Consider the following 15,189-nt stretch of genomic DNA (forward strand, 5'->3'; position numbering starts at 1 on the left):
TTTTGCAGCAGTGACTGTCCCCAGTCACTATAAGTAGGTGGTTTGAGAAAAAACAAATGTTGTTCTGTTTAGGACACATAACAGCGGTGGACGTCATTCTTTACATCAGCATTGACAATAAGGTCATCAAGAAATTTTAAGTAATTGCCTTCATAATTAGTCATTTCGGTTTCAGGTTGTGTATTTGACCTGGGAAAGTGCACAAAGAGTCTTACTGAACAGTCTTTCAAGTGGACAAGACACTTATATTGACTACATAGCTCTTCCTGAAAACAAGAAAAATGAACCTAAAGCATGTAGCCAGTTTTTTATTCCCCCAGTGTAGCATTGCATAATAAATACCCATTTCGAATTTGTTTTCATCAATCTCTTCATCAAACTTGGCCTTCTCGCTAATCTTGTATGGAAACTTAAATCAATACATGGGCACAAGAAACTTTCGTCCAAAATAAAAGTTTGTTTGGATGAAATTGCTCATTTTCAGCGGTTCTGGAAAAAAAAATGCACCGCTCACTTATAGTCTGAATAATACCATTTAATTGCTGGCTCATTTATCTATGGTTGTGCTGACTTTAGGTTTTGAAAAGTCTCCTCTACTGAAAATTGTCATTCCAATACTACCAGATCGCCTAGACAAGCCAGGCTTGTCTCCTATTCTGGCTATGTCTTTTCTGTACTCAACTATGTGCACTAATATGTTTTTATTGTAGTGCCCTTTTTATTTTAAAATGTGGACATAAATACAAATTTGATTCTGGTTGGCTTTGTACAGTCCATGTTTTGCTAATTCTCTATGCACAGATTGAACTACACTAAGTGTCAAAAGTGTAAGCTTGTAGTTATGACATATCCAACATGTTATTCGAATACATACATTACTTGTGTTGATACTCTATTGCAGAAATGTTAATGTCTCTTTTCAACATACGTAGCAGAGAAGTGCTACGATCATGCAGATATGAGCACAGAGAGTAAAAACTTTGTAGTTGCAATAGTTTTATTTAGATATGTGTCTATTAAATAAATTGCAGTGTCCGGCATTCTCCATGACGTATTTACACAAATGTACAGAGTAAACTGTAAACAAGGCTTCTTCTCGTCTTAGGAAAACAATGAACGCCAACTGGTATATGTATACATATATATGTAGATATATATCAACAACCATTAGTATAAAAAAACGCAACAAGTGAACGTTAGCTGCAAACCCTCTTTTTGAAGGGTTCGCTTCCCATGAGCCTGTTTCTGACTGACTCCCACATCAGACATTCTGCGTGTGCATATAACATTGCATAAAGTGACTACAACAATGTACTGCCCAACAAAAACAAAAAAAAAAGAAAGCAGCCAGGATGTGACTTTAAGCACTCTTGCTTTGTGTAAGTACACTGCCCCGCATTAAGTTCATCTCAGCTTTGCTGACACAACATTTCAGCTTCTAAGAGTAGCGAAGCTGTCTCTAAATGTCTAACACTCAAAAGCTAAATGATCATCACTGCTGCACTAGCCAACACCCTGTCGATTAGTTTGGAATGATGCAAGAACGAAAGTCTGTAGCGAGCAGCCCAGATCTTGCAAATGCTAAACACTAACGCACTTCTGTTTTCCAGCCTTCTTGTAAATTTCGTCCTTCAACGGGGGGCGCTGTTGACCGTCCTACCATTTTCAACACTAAATACTTAGCACCATAGCGTATATGACATTTCATCGGCCCCTTGGAAGTAACCTACCGTACCATTGTTAAGACTGCCACAATCAAAATCTCCTTCACAGCCGTACAGAGCCCGCAGCGTTCTGACCATGTTTCTAGGCTATTTTACCTTTCCTTACTATTTAGTATGCGTGAAATAGATAGCAAGCTGAGAATTCTGTGCTATCGCGTCCACAGTAATAGATATCTCTGCAATCTGGTATGTGCAGGCGAGGCGACTCACTCAGCCCACTTTCGTCAACGGTTAGTAGAACTGTGAAAATTTCCCCAACAGGGTGCGGTACTAAAGTATGTCACTACGCTAAAGATATATGCTTACGATTTATGTATGTACAACTGACTTGTGTAGCAATCTAGTCTATGTGTACTTGTGGTCTGGGCACTGCAATCTGTACAATAGAACTCTAAGCAGCTACAGCTTCACGGATCGTTTTGCAGCCACTGTCCGACACTAGGGCACGCATGGAACATCCCTATTCCTATGATACAAGGTCATTGTGCACTTTCATTTCTATAATACTTCCTTGCAAACAACGTTCTAAACTTGCTCCTTGCTCTCGTGATTGAGGCAGTAAAACTATGCAAGACAACTCTAAAGAGACCAACTCTAAGAGACACTCAACATCACAAAACACCGAAAAGCCTAAAAAATAAGCTAGTTAGATCAAGCCTGAAATACGTATGGCAATCAGTGGAAGTGCTCAAACGAACTGCTTACATTTTTTTTACCCCCCTATGTCGTGCACTAGCAGCCACAACCACAAAAACCAACTTACTACGTGCAATCTATCAAATTGAAACTGCAAACCATTAACGCTGCACTCACTGAGTCAAACTAATAAACGAGCACATCGAAAGTGACACGAGAGAGTTCATTCTTACTGCACTGTCTTCAAAGGGCCTGCTTTGAAGAACTGCACGCACCCCACATGCAATTCAACGCGACTAACTTTGCAGAGTTTCACTGTAAGTGCATACTTTCATGGTACATGCCGTATGCATTCACTGTACCCAACACGGATAATGTCAAACGTGTGCAAGGTTCACGTGCCGAAATCTGGTACAATGTTTCGTCACTCCAGTTTGCACCAGCGTGGCACATTGAACATCAGTATATATAAGCTTCAAGCAAAAACTTGCATCTAAGAATTGCAACATGGTGCAGTGCATCACAGGAACAGCAAAACAAGCTATATAAACTGCCTGCAAAGGCCACTACTGTATAGCACATTCAATGCGACATAATATGCAATGCAATGCAGCAAACCTTCTGGCCATTAAGCATTGATCATCTTCCCCAAAACAGAGTGTATACATATATAGTATATATGACTTTTACAATCTAGTAAATAAGCGTGCTAGAACAAGTAATCACACAGTTTCACTGTCACAACCAGTGGTGCCAACAAGATAAAAACAACATTGTTAACAAAACTTAAAGTGCGATAATTAATTAAAATGTTGCACGAGCCCTTGCAATGCTCTCTGTGCTACAGTGGCGTTCCTCGCAATATAGTAGTTAGTGGTTACTTCTCTCTGTTCGTGCTTAATTTGGAGACTGCAAAAAGTGTACTTGGTGAGTCGGAGTGTCAGGGAATGCTGACAGTTCCCTTCCAGGCACCTGGGTCGTGAATGCAGAGGGCGCTTTTGAGTCGACCGTTGAGGATGTTCAGGAGGAAGAACGGAGCGACGACGTCGAGATTCCGATGACGACGAGCTTTCCATCGCTGAGGCTGCAGATGAGGTGCGAGTTGGTGGGTGTGCGAGCCACCGTCAAAATGGGGGAGCACAGCGGTAGCGAAACCTTTTCGGCCAAGCTGTGGACAGAGTGAAAAAGTAGAGCACCAGTTAGAGCCCGCGGCACTGTATTAAAAATTAATTCAGTCAGAAAAGACTGATGGTTCTGTCTTTCACTTGAAGCTTTGAACCAAGTGAGTGCAAAAAGTTTACAGAACACGAGCTTTAGGAAGAGCTGAATAATTGTGAAGCCTATGCATATAGTCTTAGAGAATCCAGAATTGTAATCCGCAGTTCTTTATTTGACCTACACTGTAAATAGATGCACTGCACGTTCTCTAAGACAAAAATTGATACCTCTGTTAAAGAAATCTGCATCCTGAAAGCTATTGTGGCGGACTGAATCTAGATGGTACACAAGGAAAGGCTTTTTTTTTTCAGCCTGAATAGGCAGCAGCATCACCTTCATTCACTGGAAAGAGTCTATAAAGGATAATAATAATATCTGGGGTTTAACGTCCCAAAACCACGGTATGATTATGAGAGACGCCGTAGTGGAGGGCTCCGGAAATTTCGACCACCGGGGGTTCTTTAACGTGCACCTAAATCGAGTCTATAAAGGAGCTCCTGCAGTGTCTCTAAGTTCAACTTCAATCAAAATAAGTTTTACTAAGTGAACTTAAGATTCATATAGTTTTCTGAAAGTCATGTTACAAAATTAAGCTTGCCAACTAAAAAAAAAGTGCGGGAGTTATAAAGTCTCTGTTCATCAGAGTAAGAGACAGGGGACAGAGGCGAGGTGACCCACCCGAACAATTCGTAGATGACAAGCAGTCCTTCTTCATCACCGGTGATAAGATAATCATCACAGATGATCATATCCGAAATGGCCCTTGCCACTTCCTTCCTCAGCAGATACTTCCCGTTGATCGTGTATAGATGGAGCACATAACCAGATTTCTGAAAGAACAGGTGGAAAATACAAACGTCATAGCATCAAAAATATTGTAGCATATGACGTGCGAAGACGTACTACTGGCGGTAAAAATTACTTTTCAGCTGTGCCTTCTGAGCAGTTAAACAAGTATGCAAAGAAGACCGCAACTGACTCATTTCAATGAAAAATGTACCAAGGTGCAGAAACAGAACACCAGCTTCACTATGCTACTAACGACAGTGCCTATGTGACGCTACTTTCACGGCCAATCCTCCGAATCCTCTATGCAATAACAGCCATACTTACAAAGTAAAAGAAACATTCACTTTTTTTGAATACGGGAGCTTACTTATGAAAAGCGCACTTCTAAATAATTTTGTGCCACATTAAAACTTGGTAAACTGGAACTTCCAGAAGCAAGGTGCTGATACATTTAATGGTTCCGAATACACTTCAATGCAGTGTAATACTATATATTGCATGAAATACACAACCTTTCACAACAAAGGACATGAAATATTTGCAGAGTAGGCAATATTTATTCTGAAAATCATCAGCACTTTCACATGACAAGATGGCATTACAAAAGCCTCCGAATGTATTACGTAGCACTGTCTGTAGCGAAAATTTTGACTACAAATTCGTTATCAAAGCAAACAACAGTGCACAATCAAGGGATGTTTTTGGAGCCTCCACCTTGTTTACATATGTGCAAAAGCATAATACAGTTCAACCTCTTCAGTCCCTTGAACCACAATCTCAACACACAGGCTCCTAATCTCCTTCATATCTCAAGAAAGACTTGAAAACCCTTGCTGTGCGAACTCCATGCATAAACACTGACCAGGAGTGCCTGAGGATCCGGGCAGCTGTGAACGCAGATGAATCCCAGGTGTGAAACAGACAGCAGCGCCACCTGTTCGGGCATGTCACCAGGAAGCCGTAGGGTGTGCAAGAAGTGGCCTTCACGCACGCTGTGGACATTCACGGTTCCATCCTATGAGCATCACACAGAAAAAAGAGAACTTTAATGCCACAGTCAGGCATACATACATTATAAGCAAGAGAGCCCAAAGCACTCCTTAATCTCTTAAATTACAGCAAAGCCATTTGGTCACGCAGTTTCATTTTCCGCATTTCCTATAGTATGTGTATTTGGCTTTCCCCCAGTCCTCCCTTCTTCATCTTATATAGTTAAACGTGAAAATAAAACATCAATTAAACGCATGGGCTATAGTATTTCTAAAGAATTTTTCGTGTTTGCATGAGTTGTGGTGTTTGAAAGCACTTAGGTTGGGGTGTGACCATGTTTCGGTTACCTTATGGAAGAGCCAGGGTAGGGGCCAGTTGGTTGTACATGGTGTAAAGTTTGCGCGCTACAAGGATAAGAGTGGACGAGGAAAGAACGATATGGGACAACACAGCGCATGTTGTCCCGTATCGTTCTTTCCTCGTCTACTCTTATCCTTGTAGCACGCAAACTTTACACCATATACCTTATGGACAGTGTGCCACAGCACAAGTCTATTTATTGTTCATTGCTATAAGCTCTAAAAGTGAACAAAAAAAAAGTTCAGCCTTTCGGCAACACTGCTTTACAGGAAAGCCAACATAAGAGGCATGATTTTGTAAGCAGTGAGAACACAACTCAGGTCAAACGAAAATGCCCGCGATAGTGCGCAAGTGTTATATGACTTGAACCAACACACTGATTCGTGCCTACACAGCCTTGCAATGAATGCCTCAAAAGTGCCACACTCCTGTTAGCAGAACAGCACAACAGATTACCTGTAGCGTTTGCAGGTTGTTCTGTATGGGTGCACATCTCGATAATGTATCAACAAAGGCCTTCCCTAATTCCTCAAGCACCTCTGCATTCACTACATCGCCTTATATAATCATATTATCGATTACTTATCTTTCAACTCACCCTCAAGATGTGCTTGCGGTCATGCTCATTCTGTACAAGTACCGAGACAGCTTTCTCGAGTGCTATAAACGGCATAGCTGTACAAGCACAGGCAAGGCAATAGCAATGAATTCAACGCCTAGTTCAGCAATATGTACTGTAGTAAAGCTGTGTCACATGGAGGAAAGACGGTGCTTGTTTAGTATGTCTTTATTGACTTATTGGGGAACTGGCAGAGTAGGAAACATGCCAAAGCAACATCTTGGCATTGACAGGTACAGCTGCAGGAGCTCCACATTCCTTTTGACTATCTGGAGTAATTGAACATGAACTTAAAAATGCACATATGCAATATCAAGTAAAAATGCATTATAAATTTATTACTAATAATACTAGAAATTAGAGCTGTGCAAATAGCAACATTTTGGGTGCGAAGCGAATTCGAATATTGAAGTGTGAGTGCGAATCGAATCGAATATTTTTCGAATATTTCTCGAATATTTATAGAATATTTTTCGAATACAGTAGACTCTCGTTAAACGGAACCTGAAGGGACCAAGAAAATGTGTTCCATTTAACAGGAGTTCCGTTTACTGAGAGATGAACAGGAGTGCAGAATCCAAGTATGAAACCAATTATATTAGATGCAGTTGTTCCGTTTAAGCAGCAGTTCCGTTTAACAGATTTCCGTTTACTGAGAGTCTACTGTACTTCGAAGCGAAATTGCAGAAAAAAAAGTTGCAGAGGATTCCTAAGCATATTCTTATGAGATAGCAACATGAAAGTGTTTCTTTTCGCTAGGTTGAAGCGCAATGTAGAGGCCGAATTGTATTTATGTACATGATTTGGTGCAACCAAAGTGTTGCCGACAACACTTTACATATGGTAGGCAAAGATGCCATTTCCTCAGCCTCTCCTCCTCTTTCAACTTCTGTGGAAGCCCAATTGATGTGGCGGACAAGGGTGTGCTCCCTTCAAGTTCGGAGTTCCAAATCTGCCTCATAGACATCAATATATAATAACATCTGAAATTTTGGATGCTAAAAAGCTTTGGCGTCCAATTTTTCGGACCTCCTGCCCAAATTTTAGGTCCAAAACAGCATTAATTGAGCCCCCACCTCTGCCACATCTTTCATCTCCATGTTGAAACCAGCGTTTTCTTTAGTTAATACATTTGGCAACCGTAGAGGAGCTTGAAAGGCAGCTTTGCTGCAATGCGGGGGTGTGATGAGGTGAAGCATATTGAAAATCTAAGAACCACTTTCAACTGGACGTTGTGTCTTGGCCAAGTTCGACCGTAACGGAGCTTGAAAGGCAGCTTTGCCGCAATGCGGGGGTGTAATGAGGTGAAGCATATTGAAAATCTAGAAACCACTTCTAGGCGGACGTTGACTGTCTTGGCCAAGTTCGACCGTAACGGAGCTTGAAAGACAGCTTTGCCGCAATACGAGAGTGTAATGAGGTGAAGCATATTGAAAATCTGAAGGGGGCACTTTCAGTCGGACGTTGACAGTATCTGTTTTTGGGAAGTTCGAATAGTTCGAATAGTAAAATTGCAGTGCGAATCGAATCGAATAGCAAACACTATTCGAAAAATATTCGAAATTTCGAATATTCGCACACCCCTACTAAAAATTAAACCCACAAACTTGTTCAGGTTCAGCAGTAGAGCATTATTGCCCTAAACAAGTAAGGAAACAAACAACAACAACAAAAAGACGACAACAGGAGTCTATTATGTCCACCTGTTAAGCTGGAGATGATGCCTAACACTGTTTCCTATTAACTTACTTTTGATCCAGAGAGAGCCATGTCGAGTTCTGTGATTACTGCAACGCAAGTCACCTCGCTGTCATGTCCACACAGAATCTGAAATGGCTTGTTGGGAAGGAAACTCCCAGATCCCTGCACAACAAAATGAGAACATGCCTATATTTGAACACAGCACAAAGAACTAGATATTACCAGATGAATAGCCTCACTGAGATGTCACTGTGAGAATGACTCAAAGGCTCGAGAGTGTTCAATTTAATGATGTAAACACCTAACAAGATTTATCATTACACGGATGCCCCTTTAGTTCTTTCACATTTATGGCCACAACCTCTCACAGCAAGCTTCCTTTAATATGAATATGAAGGCTACCCTGCTGTTTTAGCAAATACATAGTCTCATCCAACCCACACTGTAGTAACCTGTAAGAAATGGCTGCTTGGATGCCACATCACATAGTTCAGGGAAACAGCACGGAACAAGATTCCTAGCTCACCAATTGGTTTAGCTCCCAGATGATGCATGTTGTATCACGAGAACCAGTCATGAGGTACATTCCACAGGTGTCTGTAGCGAGGCTTGTGACCACATCTACATACGAGGAGGAAAATGAAATGTGAGGCAGTACTATGTTACTCTAACAGAATTGTTTTTAGAAAATGTATATTGTTTATAGGCAGGATCTAACCCAAACTAAGCAAATAAAAACCAGACACAGATGACTTGGATTCATTCAAGCTCCTCAAGATTTTTGTCTTGACTTATTCATGTCCGAGCCAAGTATCAGCCAAAACAAAGGTAACATAAACAACCAACCAAGTTGCAGCTAACTTGTGTTGATTGAAACACCTTGGCACCACAGGTACTTGACAGAAATATGCTATGTATATAGGAAGTCAAATCAAATGACAATCACCATAACCAAATGGGAGTGAAGACTCACACAGAAAAACCTAAAAGCTCCAAATTCAGATAAACATGCACACAAAATTGGAAATTATTGAATGACACAGTTTTGGCACATAGCAGTAGTCAAATGTCCTGCTGTTATGCATGACAGACTATGTTAACGCGATAGCATTAAAGAGCTCATTTCACAGAAATTCTGGTGTCGTCAGTGGCAGCATCCTTGGTTGTGAGCGAAAAATCAGCGTTGTCCGTGAGCGAAAATTCGAGGTATATACAAATGAAGAAATAATAAGAGATCGGATCTAGTGGGACAGCGGATTCGAACCTATGACCTCTTGCTCCGTGGCGCAATGCATTTAGTCGCTCGGCCACCACGCATACATCTTCTAGAATGCTAACGGCGAGATGTTTATATAGTACACCAGATAGCATTGGCAGTACACCTATTTTGGAGGTTCTTCAGCGGCTTGACTATGCACCCACAAGATGGCTCAAAGGGCCCATGGCCACGCTTTTAAACACTATCACCCCGCCGTGTGGCCATGTTTCGTTGTGCTGCATGCATGGATATTAGACCCGGAGGGCGTCCAATTGGACTCGGAGGGCGTCCCGGACAGCGTTTGTGGTGTCCTGACTTCTTTCTTGTGTCCGTGTTTGCACGCCCTGTCTTTTTAGAATGAATCCGCACCTTGGCTTTCCTTGCGGAACGGTTTAAGTCTCCACCGAGAAGCCAAGACAGGCTAGCGATTGGGAAGGCGATATGAACACGGCACGATTATGCTACCGCATTCTACTCTTGAAGGCGAAGCTCAAGTGTACTCCAAGTTCTGCTGACAAAACAAAAAATTAAGCCAAAAATATTCTTGCGAGCCAGATTCTGATGTAGCATATTTCAAGTGTCGTGTCTTTCATTATTTTTTTCTTTATTTTTCTGAGCCGCTTTTTAGTGTGGGAAGCTGTGTGTTCAACTGCCCCTTTGCCTGAGGAAGCAAGAGGCCTCGGAAGCAAAGTATGTTGCGTCAGCTAAGCCATCCCAAAACGCAAAAGAAACATAGCAGGCCTACATTACAGGAGAGCAACATTCCAGATTGCAAAACAGTAGAGCTGTGCGAATAGCAAAATTCTGGGTGCGAAGCGAATTCGAATATTGAAGTGTGAGTGCGAATCGAATCGAATATTTTTCGAATATTTCTCTGAATATTTCTAGAATATTTTTCGAATACTTCGAAGCGAAATTGCAGAAAAAAAAGTTAGAGAGGATTCCTAAGCATATTCTTATGAGATAGCAACATGAAAGTTTCTTTTCGTTAGGTGGATGAAGCGCTGGAGGGGTGGTGTTTCATAGTTGTCTTATCAAGAATGAGGCACTGTAGAGGGCGAATTCTATTTACGTACATGATTTGGTGGAACCAAAGTGTTGGCGACAACAGTTTACACGTGATAGGCAAAGATGCCATTTCCTCAGCCTCTCCTCCTCTTTCAACTTCTGTGGAAACCCAACTGATGTGGTGGACAAGGGTGTGCTCCCTTCAAGTCCGGAGTTCCAAATCTGCCTCGTAGACGTCGATATAAAAGAACATCTGAAATTTTGGATGCTAAGAAGCTTCGGCTTCCGATTTTTTGGACTTCCTGCCCAAATTTCAGGTCCAAAACAGCATTAATTGAGCCCCCACCTCTGCCACATCTTTCATCTCCATGTTGGAACCAGCGTTTTCTTGAGCTAGTACATTCGCGACCGTAGCAGAGCTTGAAAGGCAGCTTTGCCGCAATACCGGGGTGTGATGAGGTGAAGCATATTGAAAATCTAGGGACCACTTCCAATCGAACGTTGACTGTGTCTTGGCAAAGTTGGACCGTAACGGAGCTTGAAAGGCAGCTTTGCCGCAATACCGGGGTTTGATGAGATGAAGCACATTGAAAATCTAGGGACCACTTCCAATCGGATGTTGACTGTGTCTTGGCTAAGTCCGACCGTAACGGAGCTTGAAAAACAGCTTTGCCGCAATACTGGCGTGTGATGAGCTGAAGCATGTAGAAAAATCTAAGGACCACTTCTAATCGGATGTTGACTGCGTCTTGGCTAAGTTTGACCGTAACGGAGCTTGAAAGGCAGCTTTGCCGCAATACGAAAGTGTAATGAGGCGAAGCATATTAAAAATATGAAGGGGTCACTTTCAATCAGACGTTGACTGTATTTGTTTTTGAGAAGTTCGAATAGTAAAATTCCAGTGGGAATCGAATCGAATAGCAAACACTATTCGCAAAATATATTCGAAAGGTCGAATATTCACGCACCCCTACAAAACAGCATTGTTGCAAGTTATAGTGGTGCTGCTATTACCAACCTTTGTGCAGAATCACGTGTGCCACCTGCTTCGAACGCAACAGGCTGTAGGCCCGTACACTGTTGTCCCAATGGCCTCCAGAAACAAGGAACTTGCCATCCGAGCTTAGCACAAACAGGCGGCTGTGCACCTTGGCCCCTGGCTGGAACACTCCGGCCAACTTCTTGGCACTTCTGAAATGAAAAGATAACTATATTATCAAAAAGGCAATACCATTTTAATTAATAAACACTGACATAACAAGCACCACGTGCACACTTCTGCATGGCAAATGTGACTGCTCCATTCCAGTGACACTGTATAAACCATACATCGTTGAGTATCTAAGTACTCAACAATACCTAAGTACTCAATGATAGAGAAAAAACTTTGAGAAAGGTCTGCAAGTTTGTAGACAATGAAACTAACTCACATTACTGCAGGTAGTGTTAAATAAGTGTGTAGGTTACCCAGTACTGGCAAAACTAGTGCTTAATCACAAGTGACCACTAAACAGGCCAAATGATTAATGATATTTCTGCCAACGTGGCAAACACAGAAGACAATGGTGCCAAACTATTGCAGTATGTTTGTCCTGGGACTGAATACTGCAACAATTTTGTTCCAATGCTGTTCCTTCTTGCGTGTTAGTCAGGGGTCAGAGCGGCGCTCATGTTATTACCGGACCAGCTAATCGTGAATGATGAACTTCTCAAGAGAAATAGAATGGCACTGAAGGAATCCTTATACATTATCATTGTGTACCTGTGGTTCTACTGCCTGTATTGTTTGCCATGTTGAGAAAAAATAACTAGGCCAGTTAAGAAATTTTGTGAAATCTATCTTTACCAGCCCAGCAAAAGAGAGATAGACAGTAGACGGATGAGTGTGAAGACAAACTTTGGTTGTTTACATTCACAGCAACAATCGTGTCAATTGGCAAGAAAGCCTACCAGAAGGCAGTCAAGCATAAAGCACAAAAGATATTGGAAACAACAATAAAGGCAATGGTGCATCTCACAATATCACTGGGATTATTTTTCAGTTTTGTATTTAGTTCCGCTGCTAAAGAGTAAAAAAAAAGTGGTTCAGCTACAAGGTTTTCAAATGCTGCCTCATTTGCATACAATATTAATAATAATAATAACAATAATAATATCTGGGGTTTCATGTGCCAAAACCACGATGTGATTGTGAGGCACGCTACAGTGGAGGGCTGCGGAAATTTTTGAACATCTGGTGTTCTTCAACTAGCACTGACATCGTGCACAAAAGATTGACTACACTGAAGGCACTTTTAACTTTAACCAGGAATCACCCTTGGTTTCTATTTGCAGGGATACTACTGCACTAAATCACACGGCCTGAGCTAACCATTCATAAACATAAAAACTATGCAGTACTCATTTCAATGCTGAATATTTGCAGTAATGGACAGTATCTATCTCATATGTAAATGCATATATTTAGTTGTAGACATAACCACACTTTGCTAACAAATGATTCAATAAGTTTTATCTGCAGTTAAGTGTGTTAAGTAAATTATGTCCTCTTCGAGTTACAAGGAAAAACAGTTCTGACAATATGCGAAAGCATCTCTCTTTAATAAAAAAAAAAAGAAATCCGGAGAGAAGGTTGTTGATCTTACTTGGGGTTTTGTATGTTCGGATCCCGTTCAAAGGTGAAATAGTTGGGATAAGACCGGGTTCTGTCGTAGGGCAGCCAGCCATGCACCCCAAGTGAGCCATCATAACCTACGGTGACCAAGGTATCCATGAGGCCATGTTGCATAAAGGAACGTGCTGGTGACCGAGGGATATTCACGTGCACGACTGGACAGCTCAGCGGAGCCTGCAGCGAAAACAGAAATTTAAAATATGAACAGGTTAGGCAACACTCTGCGACGAGACACTGCTCCAAAAAGGTCTTGGTAATGGAACCGATCGTTCTCAATGAGTACCGATCATGGCATGTTATATTCTGCCAAATAAGTAAGAAAGCCAGTAAGTTGGCTTGTCAGCAACCAACAACAAAATGTGCACAGTTTTTCACGCGTTCTCAGCAGACAGTTTTGTTCCATGTACTTTCAGCACACGAGGTGTGCACATATATGTTAACAGACTGCAGATCTAGCAACGCCATTCAATTTTGAACAATGAGCAAAATGCTTACATCCACTACATAGGCCTTGAGGTTTTGCAGGAAGAGGAAGAGGTTTGGGGGCTTTGTGTCAGACTTGGTCATTCGTAGCATGGCTCCCTCATAAGAGAGCCTTCTTGGGTGAGGTTCCTGAAAGAGAGTAGACTTTTTTTCAAGTTGTGCATTCCAACAGTCATCACAAAAAAGTATTGTTCTCACTCCTTGAATAATGTGCTCACTTGATGTGCAGCACACTGCATGACTAAAGCTAAGCCCCTTTACAAGAGACACACACCAGGGCGCAGTTCTTGTCCCTTATTAGAGGTGTCTCTTATAAGCAGGGTATTACATTCTCATTTCCTGATCAATCCCTCTTTTGATGTGGGCACAATATTGTCTCTTATACCCCATTGTCCGTTATATCTCTAGTGTCTCTTATAAAGGGGTTCAACTATTATCATCATTCTCAGCCTAATTTTATGTCCGCTGCAAATGAACGCTTCTCCCAATGATCTCCAACTTGTCCTGTCCTGTCCTGTCCTACATCCTTTGCCCTGTCCTGCAGCCCTCGGCTTCTTTCCCCCCCTCCCCTCCCTTGGTATGGTTTCTATTTAGTCCTGGTAGTACTATACATAAATGATAAGTGGCTTTCAAGATAGTCTTTCAAAACTTCACTTCAATACTAATGTACCACCCCATATTCTCCGAACCATCCTGTATATGTAATCTACACTTAATTGTCCAAAGTGCTCCATTTGTGTTCCTAATAAAACCTGCATCGTAATGCACGAAGTAATCATGTACACCTGCTACTTCACGAATAGTACTAGTACTAGGTTCTGAACATTGTCTTACATTAATTGCTGAAAAAGGTTGGACGTATTTTGACACTATTTAGTTCATATTGTATACTTAGTTGTATTCTATGCCATTTCAGACATGACTATTAACACACCTAATCGATTACTCCGTAAATAGACAGCGGTTAGCGCTCAAAATTATTCTCTGTGTAGGATAACATCCAGTTCATCGCCCTTCCCTAAGCAGGTTCTCTTCGTGACACTGGCCTTCCAAAACATAATGTAGCAGTGAACACTAGGCCAATTTGTCAATATTGTCTGGGAAGATGCAATTTTTCCCATAAATTGTCTTCAGGAGGAAATATATGTTTGAACACAATTGAATAGCCAAAGCATAACCACATGGTTAGGCGTTGGCTATTCCTCAAAGCATAACGAAACGGTTGTCACAACTCTATTCTAAACTTCTTTTGCAAACAAACAAAAAAATTTTTTTTTAAATGATTCGAAAACTCTAGTCAATAATATGCTATAGTGAAGCACTATGTGTATCTGTACTGCCAAACTAATCATTAAAGTAGCCTTTTGAACCATTTCTCTTGATGGCTGATGGTTTCGTTGTTTAATAATAATATCTGGGGTTTCACATGCCAAACCACGATATGATTATGAGGCATGCCATAGCAAAGGGCTCTCGAAATTTTGACCATCTGGTGTTCTTTAACGGGGTCATGAAGCACCCCTTGGGCTTGTTGAAAAAACACATCCTGCGGAAAGCTGACACGGCTATGAACTGCTCAGCCAAATATTGCAGTCGTACGCGCCGTGTAAAGGCTACAAGCGGAACGCGAAGTTGCTGGTTTTCTCAGGCGCGCCTCTTTTAAACAGAGGCCGGTTCTCCCTCTCAGTCGTGGTGGGCGTCTCCCTTGACGCCACTATCTCCTGTTCAA

The 15,189-nt window shown here is 41.6% G+C and overlaps 1 protein-coding gene across 2 annotated transcripts in view; it reads right to left on the minus strand.

The window, feature by feature from the left end:
- Positions 1-979: 979 nt before the first annotated feature.
- Positions 980-15,189, minus strand: part of LOC119387160 (neurobeachin-like protein 1) — a 120,086-nt gene continuing 105,876 nt past the window's right edge. For both annotated transcript variants that reach the window (XM_049413389.1, XM_037654469.2), the window contains exons 52-59: positions 13,473-13,589; positions 12,949-13,151; positions 11,322-11,494; positions 8,564-8,658; positions 8,086-8,199; positions 5,230-5,382; positions 4,257-4,408; positions 980-3,528 (exon numbers count right to left, since the gene is read on the minus strand). In XM_049413389.1, coding sequence (XP_049269346.1) covers positions 3,381-3,528; positions 4,257-4,408; positions 5,230-5,382; positions 8,086-8,199; positions 8,564-8,658; positions 11,322-11,494; positions 12,949-13,151; positions 13,473-13,589 — 1,155 coding nt within the window. In that variant the 3' untranslated portion in view covers positions 980-3,380. The remainder of the gene's footprint in view (positions 3,529-4,256; positions 4,409-5,229; positions 5,383-8,085; positions 8,200-8,563; positions 8,659-11,321; positions 11,495-12,948; positions 13,152-13,472; positions 13,590-15,189) is intronic.

Source organism: Rhipicephalus sanguineus, chromosome 3, assembly GCF_013339695.2.
Source record: "Rhipicephalus sanguineus isolate Rsan-2018 chromosome 3, BIME_Rsan_1.4, whole genome shotgun sequence".
In the NCBI taxonomy this organism is placed as follows: Eukaryota; Metazoa; Arthropoda; class Arachnida; order Ixodida; family Ixodidae; genus Rhipicephalus; species Rhipicephalus sanguineus.